This window comes from Mus caroli, unplaced genomic scaffold (assembly GCF_978045245.1).
Source record: "Mus caroli unplaced genomic scaffold, Mus_caroli_1 scaffold_10, whole genome shotgun sequence".
NCBI lineage: Eukaryota > Metazoa > Chordata > Mammalia > Rodentia > Muridae > Mus > Mus caroli.
Window position 1 is genome coordinate 107,371,653 of NW_028227265.1, and position 23,288 is coordinate 107,394,940.

The 23,288-nt window shown below is 47.2% G+C and overlaps 1 protein-coding gene across 3 annotated transcripts; it reads left to right on the plus strand.

The window, feature by feature from the left end:
* The first annotated feature begins 383 nt into the window (after positions 1-383).
* On the plus strand, positions 384-18,261 carry Ap3m2 (adaptor related protein complex 3 subunit mu 2). Of its 3 annotated transcripts, none has more exons than XM_021170289.3 (9): positions 384-475; positions 1,920-2,262; positions 5,855-6,026; positions 8,459-8,596; positions 12,491-12,576; positions 12,797-12,930; positions 14,205-14,412; positions 14,632-14,776; positions 16,196-18,261. In XM_021170289.3, the coding sequence occupies exons 2-9, from the start codon at positions 1,990-1,992 to the stop codon at positions 16,294-16,296; spliced, it is 1,257 nt and encodes a 418-aa protein (XP_021025948.1). In that variant the 5' UTR covers positions 384-475; positions 1,920-1,989; the 3' UTR covers positions 16,297-18,261. The 3 variants fall into 3 exon arrangements, with proteins under 3 accessions (XP_021025948.1, XP_085700208.1, XP_085700209.1); XM_085844082.1 differs by having other exon boundaries at positions 466-585; XM_085844083.1 differs by lacking the exon at positions 384-475 and adding an exon at positions 490-537.
* Positions 18,262-23,288: the final 5,027 nt, after the last annotated feature.

The following is a 23,288-nucleotide window of genomic DNA, read 5'->3' on the forward strand; positions in this document are numbered from 1 at the left end:
GAATTCACTGAGATACACTTGCTTGTCTCCTGAGTGCTGGGATTAAAGACCTGCGCCACAGGCCCGGCAAGCAGTCGCTTTTTAAGTGCACCAGTGTAATGGAGGTTAGTTATGATTGGTAATCTGTGATGCACTAAATTAGTCGCATCCTGGGAATCATTTTACCTTTCCGGTCACTTTCTAGCTCCCCGGAGGCCCTTTGTGACTGGATGACCGACTGTCTTCATCCTCCAATCGGGGCTTGGAGTCTCAGAGCTACACCAATTGAAGGTTACCGGACCTTCAATAAAGACCAATCGGATGCTAGAGCCTAGCAAGCGAACGGCGATCAATCAGAGCGCAGGAGCGGCAGCCGGGGAGCGGCTGGCCAATCAACGTGGGAGCGGTGAGGAGGGGGCGGAGCCTTCGTGCAAGGAGCACTGCGCAGCGCGACTGCGCTGCGGAGCCGGAACGGAGCGAGACCTGGTCGAAGCTGGTAGGGTTGGGCTGGGCGCGCGCGGATGGGAAGGGCTGCGTTGGGCGTCGCCTGGGAGAGAGGTACGGGAGGAGTCGCGGGCTACAAACGCCGTTGCCATGGCAACGCAGGTGCACAGTCCTGGGACCAGGGTCCCTGCTTCTGGACAGTTTTCAGGCTGGAGCCCCAAGGCCCATAGGGCCTCCAATACCCTAGGCTTACAGGCTGCTGGGGCAGCAACCTCTCGATGGCTGTCTTGGCAGCCTGCGATCTGGACTCCTGGGGCACTAGGAAAACAGGTCTTAGCAATGTGACCAGTTGTGCTAGCTCAAGTCAGTTCGCTTCTAGGCCACCCCTGGGTGCAGCACAGCTGCCTCATCCTGGAGATGTCACTGTAGACAAACTAGGGTGTCTCCAGAGATTTTTTTTTTTTAAGCATCCAAAGGAATGCTTTGTGTACAAATAATTCAGAGAATAGGTCCTTAGTGAATGAGTAAAGATCACAGTGGCAAAGATTCCAGGGGCTGGCTCTGCTCAGGAGAGGTAGAAAGCACACCACGTATGCTGTTTCGAATAGGAATTGTGGTAGGCTAATGATAAGTTAGATTTTAATATATTTCATTTGACCCAAACATATTACCAGTATTAAATACGTGGTAAGATATTAAAAATTGTGTCCTTTTCCCCAACCGAAGCTGTCCAGTCTCTTATCTTACCGTATATGTCAGTACTGTCAGCCACTTTTCAAATGCCCACTGCCCATTTAAATAGTGCCTGCCATCGTTGTTTATTTCATCTAGGTTTTTTTTGTTTTGTTTTGTTTTTTGAGACAGGATCATGTTATGTAACCCAGGCTAATCTCAAACGTGTGATCCTCCTGTCTTAGCTCCCAGGTGCCTGACAAAGTCGTATTTAAAAGAAAATTAAGTATATTTATGTGCACCCATGTGAGCAGCAGGTTGTCACGTCTCTTCTCTCACGTTATGAGTCCCGATGAAATTGAATCCCATTGTTTGGATCGTTAGCAAGCCTCACCTGCTGAGCCATCTCACAAGCCTGGAACTAGTGTTTTAAGTGGATCTAACTCGGGCAATAATAACAGAGAACTGAAAATCTACAATGGACAAACAAGTTGGCTGCTAATTATTATTGGGAATTCAGGGGAAGAATCCTTAGGGCTCATGTATTAGTAGCAGGTATATCTGGTCGGTGGCCCAGGACAGCTGGGAATGTTGCCCAACACAAAACGGTAAACTTCCTTAAGTCATGGGGAGATCTACCTTTCCCATCTTGTTTTGTGACTTGTATGGTTTCTGAGGATGTTTTTGTGGATGACAGTGTCATGTTGGTGTTATCAAAAAGTTGAAAGCGCCAATGGGAAGAGGACTTGGGCCTGATCCTCAAACCGCTGGAAAATAAGGTTGTTTTAATTCAGTGAAAATGAGCCCAGCCTCTTTGTTTTTAGGGTTGAAAGCTAGCTGAATCCAGAGGCTCGCAGACTGAACGAGCATTCCTCTCCCACCGGCCTCTCCACCATGATTCACAGTCTTTTCTTGATTAACTCTTCCGGAGATATTTTCCTGGAGAAACACTGGAAAAGTGTGGTCAGCCGCTCTGTGTGTGATTACTTCTTCGAGGCCCAAGAGAGAGCTACCGAGGCAGAAAATGTGCCTCCGGTCATCCCCACCCCTCACCACTACCTCCTGAGCGTTTACCGACACAAGATCTTCTTTGTGGCTGTGATCCAGACAGAGGTCCCGCCTCTGTTTGTCATTGAATTCCTTCACCGAGTAGTGGATACATTTCAGGTTTGTAAATGTGAGAGTGTATAGAAATGTATATAAGCCATAAAAGAACCAAACCTTTGGTGGGCTGTCATTGTGTAGCCCAGGCTAGCCTGAGCTCTGTAGCCCAGGCTAGCCTGAGCTCTGTAGCCCAGCATATTTGCAGCCATCCTCCTGCCTCAGCCTTCTAGGTGCTGGGATTATAGGCATAAGCTGTCATGCCATCTTGCAAACATATTTTTATAGTACTGTCTCCATTGTGTTTAGCTTGGGTTTAGAGCATTTTTTTTTAAGAATCAAAACTGAGCATAGCTCATATCCTGTCTAAGTTTCTTCCTATTTTCTTAGTTGGCTGCATTCAAAAAAACCATTTGGATGCTCTGAGGTCTCTTGCATGAGAGAGCCACCCATTACACATGAATGCATGGTCTTTCTTAGCTTTGCTCACAATTAGAGTTCATATATTCATGATAGATAGACAGACACACAGACAGACAGACACACAGACCTTTTTTTTTTTCTCGAGACAGGGTTTCTCTGTGTAGCCCTGGATATCCTGGAACTCACTCTGTAGACCAGGATGGCCTCAGTTTCACAGAGATCTTCTTGCCTCTACCTTTGAAGTGCTGGGATTAAAGGTGTGGGCCACCACCACTCTGTGAGGGTTGTTTTTGTTTTTTTTTTGTTTGTTTGTTTGTTTGTTTTTTTTTTTTAGTACTGTTAAATTCATGCTAGCCGTTGTTAGCCACATTACTTTGACTTGTGTCCCAAAGATGACAAGTGTCAAGTTTTCTAAAAGAACAAAGAGGAGAAGCTAAGAGGCACTTCTTTGGACTGCTCCTGCCAGGGGTCTCTGGGTTCAGCCTTCATTCTGAATGAGTTGCGTACACGTAGCATGTATGCTGATGTGAGTTGCTGTCATGGTTTTCTGTTCTTGGGAGAATGTGAGGTATGTTGTAGTTTACATTTTGATTTGTCGCTCTAAGGTGGTGGTTCTCAACCTGTGGGTCGAGACACCATTAGGGGTTAAACAACCCTTTCACAGGGACTGCATATCAGATATTCACATTATGATTCATAACAGTAGAAAAATTACAGTTATGTAGTAGCAATGAAAATAATTTTATGTTGGGGCGGGTCACCCCAGCATAAGGAAATTATATTAAAGGTAGGTTGAGAGCACTACTCTGCAGGAGCCGGGGAGAGGGAGGAGAGTGATCCCAACATGGGAGCACGGTGTAAGCACAGGTCCACACAGTCCTTGTCCTGATGATCACCCAACTTTACTGGCTGTGGCTGTTTGCATTACATGGATGAAAGATTCTCTTTGGTTTAACTTGTCTGTCATGTGAGGTCTGGAGTTAGCTGTGTGTGTGTGTGTGTGTGTGTGTGTGTGTAAGGACTATGGGGTTAGGAAAGGGGAGGAGCCTGTAATGACCCAGTGGGAGCAAGTTTGTTCTGTCCACGGTGCTCACGCCCGCATCACAGGAGCAGGACAATTTTCACGGTAAGAGAATCAAAGCGTATTTTATCTCAAAATACTCTTCTGGAATTCCAGTCGTCATGCTGCATGCCAGCAACTATGCACCGTGAAAAGCCAACTATTTCAAGCCCAGAATACGGAGCAGACAGAAGAATCCAGTAGTTAAGTTGTTAAGCTACTTTCCATGGGTCCTGCTGTGATTTCTAAGTATGTTACCCCATACACCACTTAACAATCTATTGCCATACCAATTACTGTGTAACTTACTGCAAGCCAGGAAGTGTGTGTGTGTGTGTATGTGTGTGTGTTGTCTGTTTAAAACCACAGAGATGGGGCTCATCAGTTAAAAAACACTAGCTGCTCTTCAGAACCCAGGCTCAATTTCCAGCCCCGACACAGTGGCTCACATCTATTTAGAGCTTCAGTTCCAGGTGATCTGCTGCCCTCTTCTGGCCTCTGTGGACACTCAGTGAACATGTGCTGACAGACAGACATACAAATACCTGTACACAAAGAAAAATTAACAACAACAAAAATTCAAAACCATACAGGGGTCTGGGGAAGTAGAACCAGGTTCAGTTTTGAAGCTGCAGGGGAACGTGGGCCGGCATGGAGCTTAGCACCTCGCTTAGTGTTTCTCCTCTTGCAATATCTGTTCCTAGTTCTTAAAGGCAACGGAGTCCCGGTGGCAGAATTGCCAACTGCTTTTGTGTAGCACCTTGCATTGAAGGGCTTCTTATACGTTGCGTTTGGTTTATAGATCCTCTGAGATGAGTACTTATTTTTCATATAAGATCACTGTTGAGAAAGAAACATGGTATTTTCCCTCAGTTATGCGCTCGTTTGCTCTCTCTCTCTCTGGAATATATTCCTAAAGTTTATTTTGAGTTTACCTTGGATTCTCACTGGTGCCTATCACTGATGTAGTTTAGGCTACATCTCATAGCATCAGTTTAAGGATCAGGTAATGACATTCTCCGAGGCCCATCCATTGCCTGAGCAGTGAAGGGCCCTCAGTGTGACCTGGAGAAGAAAGAATGTAGCACAAGCTTGTCCTATGTCTTTAGATAGAAGAGCTAGGAGGCTGGCTTCAGCTCAGCAGTCAGCACCGTCCCTGTGGAAAGAAGGATTTCTCGTCTTATGCTTCCCCCATTCAGTGATTCGTGTCGCCCTCTTGGAGGCCCTGCAAGAGCCAGGCCTGACACTTTAGAAACATACGCTGGTCACTGTCGTTGTCGTCTTTTTTTTTTTTTTTTCGTTTATTTGTTTTGTTTTGTTTTCGAGACAGCGTTTCTCTATATAGCCCTGGCTGTCCTGGAACTCACTCTGTAGAACTCAGAAATCCACCTGCCTCTGCCTCCAGAGTGCTGGGATTAGAGGCGTGTGCCACCACTGCCCGGCTCCTGTTGTCATCTTAACCTTGTTTAGTTTGCACAACATGCTTACATACCCACATAGTGTTGCCCCGTTATGCCATTAAATCAGGGCCCAAAATAGTTAACAAGTGACACTTAAGATTACAACCTAAGAGACCCCAGGTTTGATCCAGAGCGCTGGGAAGGGAGAGAGAATGAGAAGAGTGTGATCTAGGTCTTCCGTACTTCCCCACGCCCTGGATACGTTCGGTGTGTGATGAGCCCTTTAAGTAAATGATAGACTTTTGGGAATCCCAACCTCAGGGATGCTCTAAAGGGACCTCTGCTGGGCTAGTATCTCTCTCCATTTCATCCTTTCCTGAGTGAATTTCAAAGAAAAGTACACAAGGACAGTTAAAAGGTTTTCTGTACAATTCTACATCACGTCAGTTATTACAACTTTGCACAGCTCATACGTTTCGTAGGAACGTATCTAGACTAGAGTAACCCTTGTTACATTTTTTTATCAAGTCGAGGAAATCAATCCAAAGAGCTTCACTTCCTCTGGTTACTGACAGCACAGGTATCAGATGCCAGTCCTGGTTGTTAACCTAAGCCAGGCCGCCCAGGAGAAGGGAGTCCCTACCCTGTTCCCCCTGAGTGAATGTCCTGGACCCGCTGGTAAACATCACCGTCAGGCAAGTCCCTCCTGTCACGAGTATTGCTTCATCTCTTCCTGCAGCCTGGGTGATAAATACAATTCTTATGTCTTCATCAGGACTATTTTGGGGTCTGTTCCGAGCCAGTGATCAAAGACAATGTGGTGGTGGTATACGAGGTATTGGAAGAGATGCTGGACAATGGGTTCCCCTTGGCTACGGAGTCAAACATCCTCAAAGAACTGATAAAGCCTCCCACCATTCTCCGGACAGTGGTCAACACCATCACAGGTGTGAGCGGGGTGGGGGTTGAGGGGCCTGGGGGGTTGGGGGAGGGGCGGTATTGAGGAAGCTCCGCATCCCCTGGCATCTCTGAGTTCTTGTGAAACTCATCTTATCTTTCATGTGCTGGGGATCTAACCTGAAATTATAATTGTATGTGGAGATTATAATTATTATTTAATTAATAATTATAATTATAATTGTACTTCAATTTTATGTAGCACCCGGTGGCATGGCACCTGTTGTAGCATGTACTCTCAGCTATGAAGGGAAAAATAACCTCATTTAACAGGATTTTCTTCCAGTTAAAGGGGAAAATATGATTAGTATAGAAACTTCAGAAACACATGAAATTCTCCAAATTTAGCTACTCTTTTAATATTTATATACATATATAGTATGTGTACATATTTATTTCTTTTAAACAGGTGAATGATGCATAGATAGAATACATTCTTATTTAAATTTTATTTTATGTAATATTGGCATTTGCCTGCACGTATGTTTGAGCACCGTGTGTGCCTGGTTCCCTGAGGGGGTCGGAAGAGGACATCTAATCCCCTGGAACTGGAGTTGCAGAGAGTTGTGAGCTGCCACGTGGGTGCTGAGAGTTGAACCCCTGACCTCTGGAAGAGCAGCCAGTGCTCTTCACCGATGAGCCATCTCTCCTGTACCCAGATACAATACTTCTAAATAATAGCATGTATATTTTTCAAAATCATGGCTCTTATCAATGTTTTATGAGCATCTAACTGTGATCTACTGACGTCATTGTTAATGATTAGTGTTTTTCTATGTTTGCTGGACCCTGGATTATTTGTCCAGCTCCTGTCTATGATGTTCCTGATTATGTTTTTAATCCTTTCAAAACATAGGATTCTTGTGTTTGAATCTTGTCTATTCAGTTCTGGAAAAGGAGGAACCAGACTGAGGGGTTTTAGAGACACCAACATACCAGGCCCCAAAACTCCTGGCAGCCTTTACTTTCTGCTAAAGAACTGATCCACTGTCACCAATCCTGCTAAGTTCTGAGGGTGTGGGCTGCTGTGTATTTCATTTCACAAAGTCGTCAAAGTTACCAGGAGGAAGGTTTCGAACCTATGGGAGTGTGTTTTCCCTCTGTTTTGAGTCACTATTCTGTGTCCTTTGTTTGTTTCTGTATTGAGATATTTTTGTGTCTCTCAACACTGACTTGAGGAATCCCTCTGATTGGCTCCGTAGCCCTCTGTATTGGCAGTGCCAGCTAGTTTGCAGGCTCTGCCCTGAGAGCACTCCCTTGAGAGCATGTAGCCTTGTCGTGGCCCTTGCCATGCCGTGTGAAATGTTTTGATTTAGTTATAATGTAAGTGGGGGTTTCAGAGAACTGGACAAACTAATTTTGGGGGGAATACAACTATGGGAGGAACAGGACAGTTTTGTGAAGGGATTACTGAAGGGTTAGATTTGCTCTATCATCCATCAAGAGGCATAAGTTCATGTGGTGCATGAGACAGAAACTCAAGAGTTAACCACCTTGGAAGAGACAAGACAAATTTTCAATTTTTTTAAAAAGGAGGCTGAGAGAAAATGCAATGTACCAGGTACACGTGCCAGATACATGCAATGCTGTTTTAATGATTAAAAACAACAACAACAACAACAACAAACAAACAAACCAGTACTGGCCCAATTGTGTTTTTGCAGCATTCTGAGTTTAGGTTAAACCTTAAAACCTTTGTGAGAGCTTTGTTATAAAGTTTTAGGGTCTCCATCTCACTCAGCTATAGAACAGTCTCCCACAAGACCCCCCTTTTGAAAAGCTGTAATGTTCTATACATATGCTGACTATACATGCGTTTAGGGATCCTTTCTTAAGAGTAAAAAGATGCAGGCAGTGGAAAGAGGAAAGGATTTAAATTAGTTACAGTCATCAGTTCACTCTAAAATAAGCTTTGATGTCTGTGGTAGCGGGGTAGCGAGGAACCACTGCACAGCTGCAAGGATAGGGCGGGATCTGGCTTCGGGATCTTTTGTTCAGTGCTGGAATGACACAGATCCCGGTGATGAGGACCAGCCTTAAACTAGAATGGCGCTTCACTAATGATGGCCCTGTGTCCATGTGTAGGTGCCCAGCCCTACAGAAACACAGAACATTATCTATGCGGTTGTGGAATTTGAGATCCCCCCAGTCCTTGTTACTCTCAAAACCAGAATATGATATCCACTGCTCGGGTGGCTCTTCCTCCAACCTTTGCTGCAGGCAGCAGACCAGATGGCGACAATGGCTTTTAAAAATAGACCAGGCTGTCCTACATAGGAGAAGTGGAAGGCTTATCTTCCATATGGTGTTGCACGAGTAGCAAGGACATGGAAACGTGTAGGGGAATATCCTTAGATTGTTTGATGTGAATTTTCTTCAAAGTACCAATTTGATTCTAGTTGACCAGTATTAATTGTCCCAGGAAGCACCAATGTGGGGGACCAGCTTCCAACTGGGCAGCTGTCGGTGGTGCCTTGGCGACGGACAGGGGTGAAATATACCAACAACGAGGCCTATTTTGATGTGGTGGAAGAGATAGACGCCATCATCGACAAATCAGGTAGGTACTGCGCAGGCGCCAAGGGCAGAGGGAGGCTGCTTTCCCTAAGTGCGGGCACCATGATGCAGCCATGATGATGCAGCCCGGTCTCTCACAAGGCGCCCTTTGCGGGACTTCTCTTGAATGAGAAATAGGAGTAGGGGGTTGAGATTTGTGGGTGAGGAAGGGGGCGAAGTGTAACAAGGCCGAGTTTGGCAGTGTGTACCAGTCACCGGATTGAGGCAGGAGGATAGAGATTTCCGGGCCATCTGGGGCTGTGCTGCCAGACCCTGTTTCAGGAAACTGAAAGAAATGGGGGAGAGAGGGCAGTACAAGGTGTGCTGTCATTGGTTAGGTGTCCCATTTGACAGTATTGGCTTCTCAGGTCTGGAGGCAGAACTGGAGTCGGAATGACAAGGCTCTTTTCCCTGTTTGCTTCAGTTAAGTAACAGTAGTTCTGAGGACGTGGGAGCGCTTCTGATGTGAGTGCTTACCCACCGACTTGCTGACTGCTGTTGGAACCTCACTCCTAGCACAGCAGATGGAAGGTGGTCCAGGTGATGGATGTGCAGGTGCACGGGCTTAGCAGCAGAGTAAGCTGATTAACCACCACCTCAGTGCCTGAGAGTGGCGGCTCAACAGCCTTCACAGAAATGTGCCTGGAGCGAGGGACGTGAGAAAAAAGGGAAATGGTGAAACTCTAAAACTGGGCTGGCACTACAGTTTTTCATATTAACACAAATGAGAGATGCCCAACTGTCCATGAGCAAAGAAAATGATCAATAAGCTTTGATATAACCATCCAGTGGAGCACGATACAGTAGTGAAAAAAAAAAGAATAATTGGTCTACCCATCAATGTGAGTGTCTCTTAGACTATTGGGGAAACAGTCAGATGTGTGTTATCATAAACAGAGAATTGCATTTAATGAAACTTGAAGGCAGATGCAACTTGAGGTCATAGAAGTCAGAATTAAGGGGGACACCATTAGGAAGGAGAGGGAGGAGCCTTGTTTTCATGTTAGAAAGTTCCCTCCACATGTGATGTGGACCATATTTAAGTATATGTGTTTGTGCTTAAAATTCACTAAGCTATAAGGTTTTTACATTTAAAAAAAAAAGATTTATTTATTTATTATATGTGAGTACACTGTAGCTGTCTTCAGACACTCCAGAAGAGGGTGTCAGATCTCATTACAGATGGTTGTGAGCCACCATGTCATTGCTGGGATTTGAACTCAGGACCTCCAGAAGAGCAGTCAGTGCTTTTAACTGCTAAGCCACCTCTCCAGCCCCAGGTTTTTACATTTTGATATTTTATATCATCATTAATTTTTTTAATTGACCCTAGAGAAATGGCTCAGTAGATAGGAGTCCTGGTTGTGCCTCTGCTGGGTTCAATTCCCATCACCCCCAGGCTGGCTTTCATCTGGCTAGAATTCCAGTACCAGGGGATCTGACACCCTCTCCTGGCCTCCATCAGCACTGCACACAGGTGGTGCACAAACATACAAGCAGGGAATACCCCATAACCGTAGAATAAAAATACAGGAAAAATATCTTAAACCTTTTTTTATCATTATTAGAGTAGCAATTTGTATAATGGCTGGAGGCACACACCTTTAACTCCAGCATTCTGAGGAGGCAGATGCAGGTGGATCTCTGTCAATGCGAGGCCAGCCTGATCTATATTGTAAGTTCCAGGTTAGTCATAGCTCTGTAGTGAGGCTCTGTCTTAAAAAACAAACAAACAAACAAACAAACCAATGGCCAGTGTCTTAGTTAAGGTTTCCAATGCTGTGAACAGACACCACGACCAAGGCAACTCTTATAAGGACGACGTTTAATTGGGGCTGGCTTACAGGTTCAGTCCATTATCATCAAGGCAGAAAGCATGGCAGCATCCAGGCAGGCATGAAGCTTGGGGAGCTGACAGTTCTACACCTTGTTCTGAAGTCAAATAGAAGACTGTTTCCCATGTGAGTAGGAGGTGGGTCTCAAAGCCCACCCCACAGTGACTGACACACTTCCTCCAGCAAGGCCACACCTACTCCAACAAAGCCATTCCTCCCAAAAGTGCCACTCCCTGGACCAAGCATGTTAAAACTACCACAGCCAGTCTTGTTACACTGTGAGAGACTGTTCTACAGTGGGGTGGGCTGGAGGCAGGGACACCATTAGGAGGAAGTTTAGGTGTCCATAGTAGATAAATATCCCCGGAAAGTGAGGAGTTGGTTCCCAGACCAAAGCTGGCTATTGCAGCACTAGCAAGTTGAGGCAGAAGGAGCAAGTTTGAGACCATCCTGACCTACAAAAAAAATAGTATTTAGGTAGGCATGGGGAGAGAAGGGGTGAGAGTGGGCCATGTATACCTGGCTGAGGCACCTGGATAGGGGTACCACCTTATAGTACAGATGGGACCATCAGGGAAACAGCGAATCTGCTGTTGGCAATGAGCTTGCAACACTGGTGACACCTGGAGAGTCATCCCCTGGTCAGGAGTAAGGCTGAGCTTGAAGTACAGTGTATTGTATCACAGGGCCTGCACAGATGCAAGCCAGACAGGGTCCCGGGACTGACATGTGGACACAGACTCCCACCCCTAACCAAAGCTGCCTGCAATTGACCGCCGCTTGCAAGGGAAAAAGAAGTCTTCTCCCATGGAGTCTCACTGGGCACAGTAACCACACTTGGGGCAGGCTCTGTGCCCAGCAGTAGATGGCTGATGCAAAATGAGTTCAATGGTGTTTGTGTTGACTTTCTGCCTTTTACAGCTTTGTTTGGGCATGTTTGAAGTGGGAGGAGCCTGTTTTGTTTTGTTGGACTTCCACTTGCATCTTCTGGTTTCCAATTTTGTGCTTTTGTGGGTTTTTTTCTGTTTGTGTTTGGACTGTTTTTTGAGTGAAGAGGGAGGGGCATAGAGTTAGGTGAGTAGGGAGGTAGACAGAATCTGGGAGGAGTTGGGGGGGAATGTGATGAGAAAATATCGTGTGAAAACAATCTCTTTTCCATTTAAAATGAGAAACAATGCAGGTAACTGGGTGTGGTGGAGACTGAAGCCTTGGGGAAGGCTAAGGAGAACGGGGAGAATAAGAGGGGCTTGGCCTGAGTGCACGGTGACTATTAGAACAGGCAGAGAGACCTGCTTGTGCGGCAGAAGAGAAACTGAGGACAGAAGGGGAGACTAATGAAAAAAGGGAGCGAGGGAGGGGGAGGTAGAGGAAGGGGAAGAAGGGGGAAGGAGGGGGAGAGGGAGGGGTGAGAGATGGAGGGAGAGGAAGGGAGGGGAAGAAGAGGGAAGGAGGGGGAGAGGGAGGGGAGGGAGATGGAGGGAGAGGGAGAGAAGAAGAGGGGGAGGGAGAGGGAGGGAGGAAGGGGGAAAGAGTGGGAGAGAGAAGGAGGAGATGGAGAGAGAGGGAGGGAGAGAAAAGGAGGAAGAAGAGGGAGAGGGAGGAGGAGAGGGGGGATTGCTTATAGAGGGAGAAGTCTGAAGATGTGTGGACAGAGATCTGTAGGATGAGGACCGCAGGCAACTTCAGCCTTGGCAGCTGAGCTCCTAGAGGTCAGCTTCTTCGACCAAATCCACTCAACAACTAGTTAAGTTCTGTGACTGGCACTCCATGGAAAACCCTTCTAGAACATCTCTCACCGGCCTCTGTCTTCAGGCTTCTGTTGGAGTTCGTAGACTTGAGTTTTGGACGATGGACAGATGGATGGATAAATGATGTGGGTGGTTAGACAGAACAGAAGTGGGCAGGAGGGAGGGAGGAAGAGAGAGGGGGAGGGAGGGAAGGAAGGGAGGGAGGGAGGGAGGGAGGGAGGGAGGGAGGGAGGGAGGGAAGCAGGGCAGACAGAGGAGAGAGCACCTGGATGAGACTCGTGTGGTCCCCAGAGGTCCTCTTCTTTTTCCTCTTAGGTTCCACAGTCACCGCTGAGATCCAAGGGGTGATCGATGCCTGTGTTAAGCTGACGGGGATGCCGGATCTCACTCTGTCCTTCATGGTAATGTCCAGAGCCATTGCTCACCTTCTTGGCATGGGAAAGGAGGTGTTTCTGGAAAGAATGAAAACGAGCTAGCACAAGAAGTAATCATGGTGGCTGTGAAGCCTATGCCGGGCTTTGGATGCTTGTATGTGCTTAGTGAAAGTGTCACCTGCGTTGCTTCTCAAAGGAAACCCCGGAGCTTACCCCCACTTTTTGTTCTTCCCGCCTGGCTCTGCAGAACCCCAGGTTGCTGGACGATGTTAGCTTCCACCCCTGTGTCCGTTTCAAGCGCTGGGAATCTGAGCGCATCCTCTCCTTCATCCCTCCTGACGGCAACTTCCGCCTGCTCGCCTACCACGTCAGTGCACAGAAGTAAGCAGCCACCAGGAGCAGAATCTATGCCTGTGGAAGCTCTGTCCGTAGGGATCAGCCTCAAGCTCTTTGGCTCCATTTACCTGGGCTCAGGTTCAGCTCCTGAGGTCCCTACCTGTGCCAGTGCTGTGAGCTGCTTTCCCCTTCCCTGTCTGTCTCTTTTCTGGGGATAGCGAGTGTCTTTCTGTGAGGACTGAGTGGACCTTGCTTCCCTGAGGGGTCACTGAGGCTGCCATTACTGCTTTCATGGTGGTGTCTGCTGAGTCCGTCAAAGCCAGCTTAGGCTGGCTTTGAACTTACATCATTCCTCCTGGGCCCACAGGTGTGAGCTATCAGCACAGTAGTTGCTGTAACGTTGTTGCTATCTTCAAAAGAAGAAAGTTTTCCTTAGAATATCAGTGTATCCTTGACACACTCAATAAAGCGCTTAATCATGCTTTGAAAGACTCCAATGCAGTGAGTTTTGGTCTCACGTGCTTCCTTATTAGGGAGTTCTGTTTTGCAGTAGATGGAGACTGAGAAGAGTTAGGATGCTAAAGACACAGGGTCAATCCCTCCTCCCTGGTGACTCGAGTCTATGTGCCTGGATCCAATCACCCAACTCAGACCTCTCCCTATAGATATGACCAGGCAAGTTATTCAACCTCAGAGAAGCAGAAAAACATCAGTATTCATGTATACCTCTCCCCCCCACACACACCGATACATTTAAAAATTAAAATAATCTTAAATAAGTGAGAAAATCTATCCAGAGAATAGTAAAGGGGGTGTTTTATTTTTTGAAGGTTTCTTTACCTGCTGTCTGTATAGAAGTGTTTGGCTGCATGTATGTATGTATGTATGTATGTGCACTGCATACATCACTGGCTGCTGTGGAGGCCAGAAGACGGTGTCAGATCCCCTAGAACGGGAGCTCTTGGGTGCTTCCATGCGGGTGCTGGGAATCGAACCTCGGTCCTGTGCAAGAGCAGCAAGGGCTTCTCACTGATGCTCTAGCTGATGTACTACCTCTCCGGCCCCCACAGGGTGTTCTCTGTCCCCCAATTTGTTTTAGATTTATTTATTTTATTTCATGTGTATGGGTGCTCCACTTATGTGTATGTATCTGTACCACACGCATGCCTGGTGCCTACAGAGATCAGGAGAGGGCGTCTGATCCACTGGAGCTGGAGTCCTGGGCCTTTTGCCGGAACAGCAGGTGGTCCTAACTGCTGAGCCATCCCTCCAGCCCCTGGTGTTTCCTTTTTGAAGAGGGTGTTTTGTCTCTTTCGCAGCCTCGTTGCCATTCCAGTCTATGTCAAACATAGCATCAGCTTCCGGGACAGCAGTTCACTTGGACGCTTTGAAATCACGGTGGGACCCAAGCAGACCATGGGGAAGACCATAGAGGGTGTGATTGTTACCAGCCAGATGCCCAAAGGAGTCCTGAATATGAGCCTCACTCCATCTCAGGGGACACACACGTTTGACCCCGTGACAAAGGTAGGGCAGCGGGCATTTGAATCACCTTCAACACAGGCTACACGTGGTGGAAGGTGAATATTTCTGACAGAAGGTTCTCTGTGGAGCCCCCTCCTCCCATCAGAGGTGGTTTATAGTGTGGAAGGCAGACAGATGCCTTGAGGTTGTAGCTCTGAGCTCAGATGAAGACGCCACTGTGGTTGTGTGGGAACACCCACTTTCTTTATGTTTCCTTCCAAGATGCTGTCTTGGGATGTAGGAAAAATAAACCCACAGAAGCTGCCAAGTTTGAAGGGGACGATGGGTCTCCAGGTCGGAGCTTCTAAACCAGATGAGAACCCTACGATTAACCTGCAGTTTAAGATCCAGCAGCTGGCCATTTCTGGTGAGTGGCACATCTTGGGTGGTTTGGAAAGGAGTGGAGATGGCTTCCTTCTGCCAGGGGCAGACCTCAGTGTCTTTTCTTCCTGGGGCTATCTGAGGATGGGCATGTTGAGTCTGGCTCTATTCCCCGATGCAGACTCAATCATTAGTAAGGTCCTTCCCAGTACAGTCTTGGGGGAAGTGTACAGACTACCTACAAGCTCCCATAAAGACCCTGAGTCAAAATGTCTGGGACACCAATGAGAAATGGCTGACAGGCTGGAGAGATGGCTTAGTGGTTAAGAGCACTGACTGCTCTTCCAAAGGTCCTGAGTTCAAATCTCAGAAACCACATGGTGGCTCACAACCATCTGTAATGAGATCTGATGATTTTTTCTGGTGAGTCTGAAGACAGCTATAGTATACTTAGATATAACAATAAATAAATCTTTAAAAAAAAAAAAAGCCAGGCGGTGGTGGCGCACGCCTTTAATCCCAGCACTTGGGAGGCAGAGGCAGGTGGATTTCTGAGTTCGAGGCCAGCCTGCTCTACAAAGTGAGTTCCAGAGAGAGAAAGAAATGGGCTGACAGAGGCCTCCACAGGCCATTGTTAGATCATGGAGAGCTGTCGGTTTGAGCTGCCCTCGGTTTTCAGTATTAGGGTACTTCTCCATTCTTCACCAGGAATGGGGAGAAATAAGCCCCCTCTGCCCCAGCTTCAGCCGTCTTACTGTTCACTGGCACCATCTTTAGAGATTGCCAGACTTCACCAGTTTGTCTACACTTAGGAAAGTAATAATAGATACTTTCTAATAAATAATAATAATAGGTCGTTTGCTGGGTATTTGTTATGACCTGGCATCTCCTAAGACACTTTTTATTCTTGTTTAACTTTTCGAAGGGCCTTCTGAAAGCCTTAGAAAGAAATGTGCTTTCTCTCTAGAGACCATTCTTGTTTCTCATTACTGAAAGACTCTTTAACTTGGATGATTACGTTAAGTGATATGCTCTTTCTCCTGAACCTCTTAATGGGCCCTAAAGCTATCGGCAAACTCATTTTCGGTCAGCTGGGCCACAGTGTTTAGGAAGCCCTCATCGATCCGTTCATTCCCTTTCATTACTCATGAATTCTGTCATCATTCAGTCAGCAGCACAACTTGAGCAAAATGCCTCGCGTTATTTTGTCTCACCCTCACTGCAGTCCATGCCTGCCTCTCTGCCCTGTCCCGCAGGAGAGCTGCCTGCTGACGTAGTAACCTTTGCTGTTAATGCCTGAAGTGAGATCGCTGAGCTGTCCACCTCTGCTTGGCAGAACAGGCTTGTTAAGACAGTCTCTTCCACACACCCTGCTGTGTGCACTGACACAGACCCAGACAACTGTCTGCTGGGTGGCTCCTGGGAGATACTCACGTCTCACTCCTCTCTTCCCCTCTACCTCCAGGACTCAAAGTGAACCGTCTGGATATGTACGGAGAGAAGTACAAGCCTTTTAAAGGCATCAAATACATGACCAAAGCCGGCAAGTTCCAAGTCCGAACCTGAAGGGAATGTCTTGCCGAAGGAGCAGTTCATGGACACTTTTTCATTTCTTACTTGTCTAAAAGTAAAATGTCAGCCTGTTTCTTAGGTCCATTCCCTCCAGGCTCCATCTACTCCCTTTTGTCCTCCGTCTTCAGCCACATAAGTGATGGAGGGAGAGGCCAACCCCAGCGCAGCACTGACTGAGTCCTCGAGGCGTGGCCTGGAGAGCAGTGGCCTGTGACACTGCATTTCACCGCTTTTAACATGGTTGCCGTGGGGAAAGACAGGCCTGTGATGTTTGGTTTCAGTCACCTAAACCCAATGGAAGATGTCTCTATTGTTTTTTTATTTTTTTAAGATAGAAAGATATGAACGGGGAAAAAAGAAGATTGGAAGAAAAATGGGTGTTAGTCCAAGAAAGAGGAGTTGAGATTTGACTCATGGGTCTGGGTTGTACCTCGGTGATCAAGCCCTGACCTGGATCTGGTGCGAGTCCTGGTTCATCCTGGTACCACCCACAATACAAGATAGATCTGCTCAACAGGGGACAGGACTGAGAGGCTGGTGTGAAGAGATACCATAGTGAAGGGTTGGCAAGAAAAGCGATTGGAATCTCCCCGGTGGGGCTAGGAGAGTGCGGTAGTTTCTTTCTGACCCCTCTCACGTGTAGAAAGGATTTGTATGTCCAGGACTTTCAAAGTTCGAGTCCACGCTTGACGTGAAACCGCACTGGGATTAGCTTCCTTTGGAGACTAAGGTGCCACAGCCTGGCTCTTAAGATTCTCACTGGCTGTTTGCGCTGGCCCATCGTCTTGGTGGGAAGGCTACCTGCTAGAGCAGTGTACAGCCTTTTGCTGGTTATCTGACTCCTCAGTGGGATTGACCCCCAAACAGCAGTGCTCGGTGCAGGCAGGTTTTATGAGTGATAGCGGTGGAGTTGATGTGGGGGACTCGCCACCCAGTGGATCATGCCCGTGCTCCCTGACCTCCACTGGCGTTTGTGAAGCCGGACTGGCCCTGGGCCTTGCTTTTCCCTGTCTGAAGGTCCCATCAGAATCCCCGCTTGAGTGTGAGCCCACTGAGGACATTCAGTGTACGAAGCTGCTTTCCATTGTCTGTACCTATCGTCTACAGCCCCCAGATAGACAGATAGCTCCCAGTTTGCACTTAAAACAAAAACAAACAAACAAAAAAAGTGTCTTGAACCTCTGAATAAAATGAATACATAGGAGGGCAGGCTGTGTTGACCAGGAGTAGGCCACAGTTTAAACCACAGCAGCTGAAGGAGCACAGAGTAAGCACAGATTATTCTTAAATCGTTTCAATGTGTCCACTAAGTCATTTTACTGAATACATAAAAGGCAGGTGTGTTGTTTTTAAGTTACAGCTTAGGGAGCAACTTGCCTCTGTGTTGTGCTTGGAGGGAAAAGGAGGCCGGCTTCCTTCAGTCTGCACGGCTCTCCCCTGAAGTCCTATTTCTAAGAACTTGGGCTTCACTTACTTATTTTCTATCTTTTGGCTAGTGTTATTTTGCTGCGGTCAGGACTTGTTTTTGCTGCCGAGTAGAGTTTCTCTGTGGTTTCCTCGTGGGGTTGAACTGTGCTGTGTGCAATCAGATGTTTCCTACCAGGATCTGGATGAGTGTCCTACACCCTGCTGTGGCGGGTACACACTTTGCAGGTCACTTTCACAGGCTCTGGGGGTGGGGATTCCAAGTTTTCTTGGGTCACAGGGAATTATGTATATCGGACCCTGAGCGTGTTTAAGTTAGTGAGTGCAGCTTAACCCCTCGAGCACAACATAGTTGTTTTTTCTAGGAGGCTGTGTTGGGAGTATAGGATCAGCAGACCTAGGCATCATGGGTACTGCTAAGCCTCACCAACCCCACCCAGTGATTGTCAGCAGAGGTTGTGCAGGGAAACTTAATAGCTGCTCGCTCTGTGTGTGGTCCATGTTAAAGTCTTAATAAAGCTTTACCAGTCCTGGGGACTCTGTCTGGTTACTGAGACTACCCTTCACTAAGTAGAAGGCACTCATTTGGGACAACTGAAACTGTGGGTAGAGTGTGAGTCTCCAGCTACCCTGGGAGATGGGTCATTTAGTGCTGTTTGTAAGGGTGGTGGCCGCTAAGGTCTAGAGGAATCTAATAGTTTCTCCAGGTTGTAAAAGGCAAAGCCATTAAAGCCCCAGGTGCCCATGCCAGTCCCTTTCCTGTGTCCACACGGGCAGGGGATGGAGCTGCCAGTTCCCAAGTGTCTCTTGTAGAGGTTTTTCTGAGGGAGATGGGCATCTTACTTACTTTTCCATTGCTGGGACAAAACACCTCGACCAAGGCAACTCATTAAAGAAGGTGTTTAATTGGGCTTACAGTTCCACACTGTTAGAGTCCGTGATGCCGGAGCAAAGGCAAGATGGCAGGTACAGCTGAGAGCTCACCACTTGACCCACCAGCAGGGGGCAGAGAGCAGAGTGGGAATGACATGGGCTTTTGAACCTCAGGATCCACCCCTCATCGACACACCTCCTCCCATGAGACCACACTTTCTAATCCTTTTCAACTGGACCAAGAATCCAAACACATGAGCCTATAAAGAGTGCGTCTCATTCCAAGCACCAGGTGGAGTCTGATGCTGCCAGTTGATACGCGTAGTCACTGATAACTCTTTCTAAACCAATTTTCTAGACATCTATAGCGGGACTTTCTGGACCTGCCAGAGGTTAAATGACGTAGGGACTTACTAATTTCTAGTATAGCTTAGGCCTTTAGCTTGGGCTATCTCCCATCTAGCTCATCCAACTTAATCTTATTATCCTAGCCCACGTCACACCATGTGATTAGTTCTTTGCCGCGCTCTCCGTCCCAGTTTGTCCAACCACCTTCTCGGTACCTACAACTACTTCCTTATCTGGTGGCGAATCCCTGCCTCTGATTCTTTTCCCAGAGACCCTCTCTCAGCCTGCCTTCCCTTTCCTGCCTAGCTACTGGCTATCAGATCTTTATTAAGCCAATCAATGGGTGAGGAAGGAAGGGTATTAACAAAGTACGGAGACAGATGATGATACCACCTAAGGATACCACCACCAAAATCAGGCCAGCTCTCAGCTGGTACAGTGATCAGCAATTGTATATACAGAGTCAGCTTTCACACCGTGCACCCCAACAGATGTCTGTTCACTACCTGGAAGTGTGTTGTGCTTGTTAAGGGCTCAGTTTTGGGGCTGGAGAGATGGCTCAGCGGTAAAGAGCACTGGCTGTTCTCCCAGAGGATCAGGGTTCAATTCCCAGCACCCACGTGGAAGCTCACGTCTGTAACTCCAGTTCCAGAGACTGCAACTGCTTCACACAGCCAAAACACCAATGAACATTTTATTTTTTAAAGTTCAGTTTCTGTTTCTCTTAGACATTGCATTTGTATGTCTCTATTGGGAGGCAGGTTCTATATACCACAGCCTTCGTGATGAAGTCAAAGGACAGCCTGTGGCTTGGGGAGGGGGTTCACTTCTCTGTTTCCTTTATGTGACTCCAGAGGACTCAAGTCATCAGGTTTGGCTGTAAGTGGCTTCACTCATGGATCCAGGTTGGTTTGTTTGGGTTTTTTTGCCCACTTCTCACACATGTCTCTAGTACAGTGCCCTCCCTTTTCCCTAGCAACTTTGCAAATATTAAATGGAAAACTCCAGGAAAGGGTAACCTTTCAGGTTGTGTATTATTCTGAGTAGCATGATGAAGTCTTTCACTGACTTGCCATCCCACCCACCCTGGCAGGCCCCATCTTTCCCTGGACACAGTTCACACCTTGCCCCTGGTCTCGCTGGCCACTAAGGACCGGCCAGACTCCACTCTTACCAATGGCCATAGTATCTGGTCTCTTTGTGCTCAGGTAACCGCTATTTTATTTAGTAGCCCTAATTCACAAGTAAATGCGGGACGTGGGGGGGGGGGGTGGATAGGCCAATGAAAAACCAAGAAGACTGAAAGAAAGTGCTTCCTCTCAATGAGAAATTCAAAGTTCCCAATAAGAACAAAAATCCCACGTGAAGGCCTCAGTAAGGACAATACTTGTAACTGAAATTGTAAAGCACTTAAAAAACGTATGCAGTTCTGTGGCAAGTCTGCAGTGCCTTGGCAGTGAATAACAAAGGCATTGGTGTCGTTGGGGGAGAAGGGAAGAGAAACCTGTGTTCTGGTTGCTTCTGTACTCACAGGCTGTGCTGAACCTGGACGGAGACTTAGCAGCGACAAGAGGCACCTGTTGTAGTCCGCTGTTGAGTCACCACCAATGTCTTACTGTATCTGACTGTAGGATACAACTTAAAGGAAAAACAGCTTTGTATGGATAGGTGCTTCCTGTGTCTGTCTTCCAACTCCCACTGGGATCTTGGAATGGGTTCTGTACAGATCAGGGCTGGCTGCTGTATCCCTTCCCTTGGTCTTGTTTTAGAGGGATGGGGCCTGGGAGCAGGAAATGTCATCAATTTATATTTTCTTCTACGCCAGTAGGTGGTGACTAGGTGCCATCAAAACTGGTTATGATTTTTAATGGCTTTAAAAAGGGACTTGATGAGAAGCCCAAGGGATCTTAAACACTAAGGGTTGTGTGCTCAGCTTTTGTACACGGAATTGAAAGTCTATTACACCTTGCCATGCACAGACCTGGGCTCTGTGGGGGGCAGGACCAAGGCTCTGTGCTCCTCTGGTCTCTGACAACCAAAACGCACCATGGCGTTATCTGGGATCATAGTTGCTCTTTGGGTCTGCTATCCCCTTGTATTACCAACCAGAAATAATGAGGTAGCATTGACTTCCCCTTTGACTGCTCCCCTTCTTCTGGTGAATTCCAGACTTCGCACCCTGCATTTCCTAACCAACTCTGGGCAGGGATGAGCTCGCCTGACCCTTTAATATGATTCATATGACTGTCCAGTTGGACACTTCCCTGCAAGAATGAGCAATTGTCTTCATCTGTGTATGGTTTCCAGGACTCCCCTCAGGAATGTTGGGGCCTTTTGACTTTGTATTCCCATCCCAGGAGGCTTTTCAGCTTCGGTTTCAGTCTCAGTAATCCTAGTGTCTGAAGAAAGTCTTTTCCAGTGGGGGAGGGGTGAAGCCAGCTTTCACCCAAGGGCCTGGGAGAGCCTTGCTTACTGCTATCTCAAGCGTTCTTTTCCAGAAATGAACTGAGATGCACCTCTGTCTAAAATCTTAGATCAGAGCGTGAAGGCCGACTCATGTGAAGTCAAGAAATCTGTGACTTAGTCTCTGACTTCAATGGGTGGAACTGGTCTGGGAACTTCAGAGATTTCGGGAAATCACCTGACACCTCCCCCATCAAGTCCTTGGGCTTCAGCAAATGTCTTTTGTGAGTTTAAACTACTTTTCTCCCAAGAGGCTCTAACAGGGCAGTACCAATAAATCCTAGAGAGATAAGACTTTTCTTTCTCTTCCAAAATAAAAAATTAATTAGCCACACCCAAAAGCAAGCATTACATCATGAGATAGATTCTTGGAACGAAGATGTGGTGAAGAAAGCTGGAACAGAGGTTGTGTCCCATGATTGGGAAGACAGTGTACAGGGGCCTGAGAGAGATGAGCCACAGAGTGCACACCACACAGGCCTAAAGTGTGATGCTCCAACCTGTGGCAGAAGGGGAGAAATGGCTTCTGAAGGGTCTCCTCTGACTTGTACACCCGCACTCCGTGCGTACACACCTGCCGACACCCACGTCACACACACTAAAGAAAGGGGATGCTGGAGAGGCAGGGCCGAAGCAGCGCGTTTGTGTGCACTGGCTTGCAAGCTAATTGTTCCTGGGGAGTAGAAAACCAAAGCAGAACGGGGGTGGGGGGAGAAAGCAACCAAGACAGTAGTAACGTGTAGTCAAACTGAACCATCTCTGGTTGAGCCGTTGCTGTCAGTAAGGGCTGGCTCAGGGTTTTCTTCCTCCGTGTTGCCGTAGTTACTGTCCACAGACTAACACAGCTGTATGCTCAGACTGTGGTCATAGTGTGGTTGATTTTTCCAGATGTATCTTCAGTTTATCACCTCCTGGAACAAAACAGTCATTTGGTCTCCAGGGTTCCTGGCTTCTAGTCTGCAGTCCCGATCGAGAGTTCTTATCAGATGGGGGTGGGGGTGGGGGGATGCATCTCAGTGGTAGAGTACTTGTCTAGCACATACAAGGTCCTCAGTTCAACCCTCAGTCCCATGATGGCAGGTTGTAGCTTTGTGTCAGCAGGATGGCTCAGTGAGCAGAGATGCCCACTTCTGAGTCGAAGCCCCAGGATCCGCACGGTGAATGCAAAGAACAGACTCTGCCACATACCCTCTGACTTCCACATATGCAAATATAACTGTCCCCGCCCCCCACACATACAATAAATAAAATATTTCAAAAGACTTTTTTTTTTTAAGTTCACTTAAGACAAACTGTCGCTCATGCCCTGTCTCTTCATTGTTTCAATAATGAAATTCAGGGACTCAGGACTGGCTGCCCTGCATCTGCCCACCAACCCAGTCTTACCCATTGCATGAAGACCGTCCCAAGTCCTGCTTTTCCTGCTAACCCTTCTTGATCTCACGATTGCGTTCTAGTGAGATCTCCTTTGTGCTGTGACTAGCTCCGTTCTAATTCTGTAAATGCCTCTTGTCCATGCCAGCTCTCCCTACCCTATTCTTAAAAATGTATTTACTTGTATTTTATGTACATTGTGTTTTGACTGCGTGTATGTCTGTGTGAGGGTGTCAGATCCCCTACAACTGAAGTTACAGACAGTTGTGAGCTGCCATACGGTTGCTGGGAATTAAACCCAGGTCCTCTGGAATAGTAGTCAGTGCTCTTAACCATTGAGCCACCTCTCCAGCTCCCTCCCCCATTCTATTTCTATTGGGTGGCACCCAGAATATTGCCTTGGGGGTGAAAATTTCCATACATTGACTGAATGAAAGGAAATATTTCAATTGACTCAAAAAGAAAAGAAATGTGAACACAAATAAGCCATGGATATGTACCAG

Coding starts and splice junctions, on each gene's coding strand:
- Ap3m2 (XM_021170289.3), top strand. CDS start 1,990: ATGATTCACAGTCTTTTCTTGATTAACTCTTCCGGAGATATTTTCCTG. Junction 6,027..8,458: donor AGTGGTCAACACCATCACAG/GTGTGAGCGGGG, acceptor TAATTGTCCCAG/GAAGCACCAATGTGGGGGAC. Junction 12,931..14,204: donor TACCACGTCAGTGCACAGAA/GTAAGCAGCCAC, acceptor TCTCTTTCGCAG/CCTCGTTGCCATTCCAGTCT.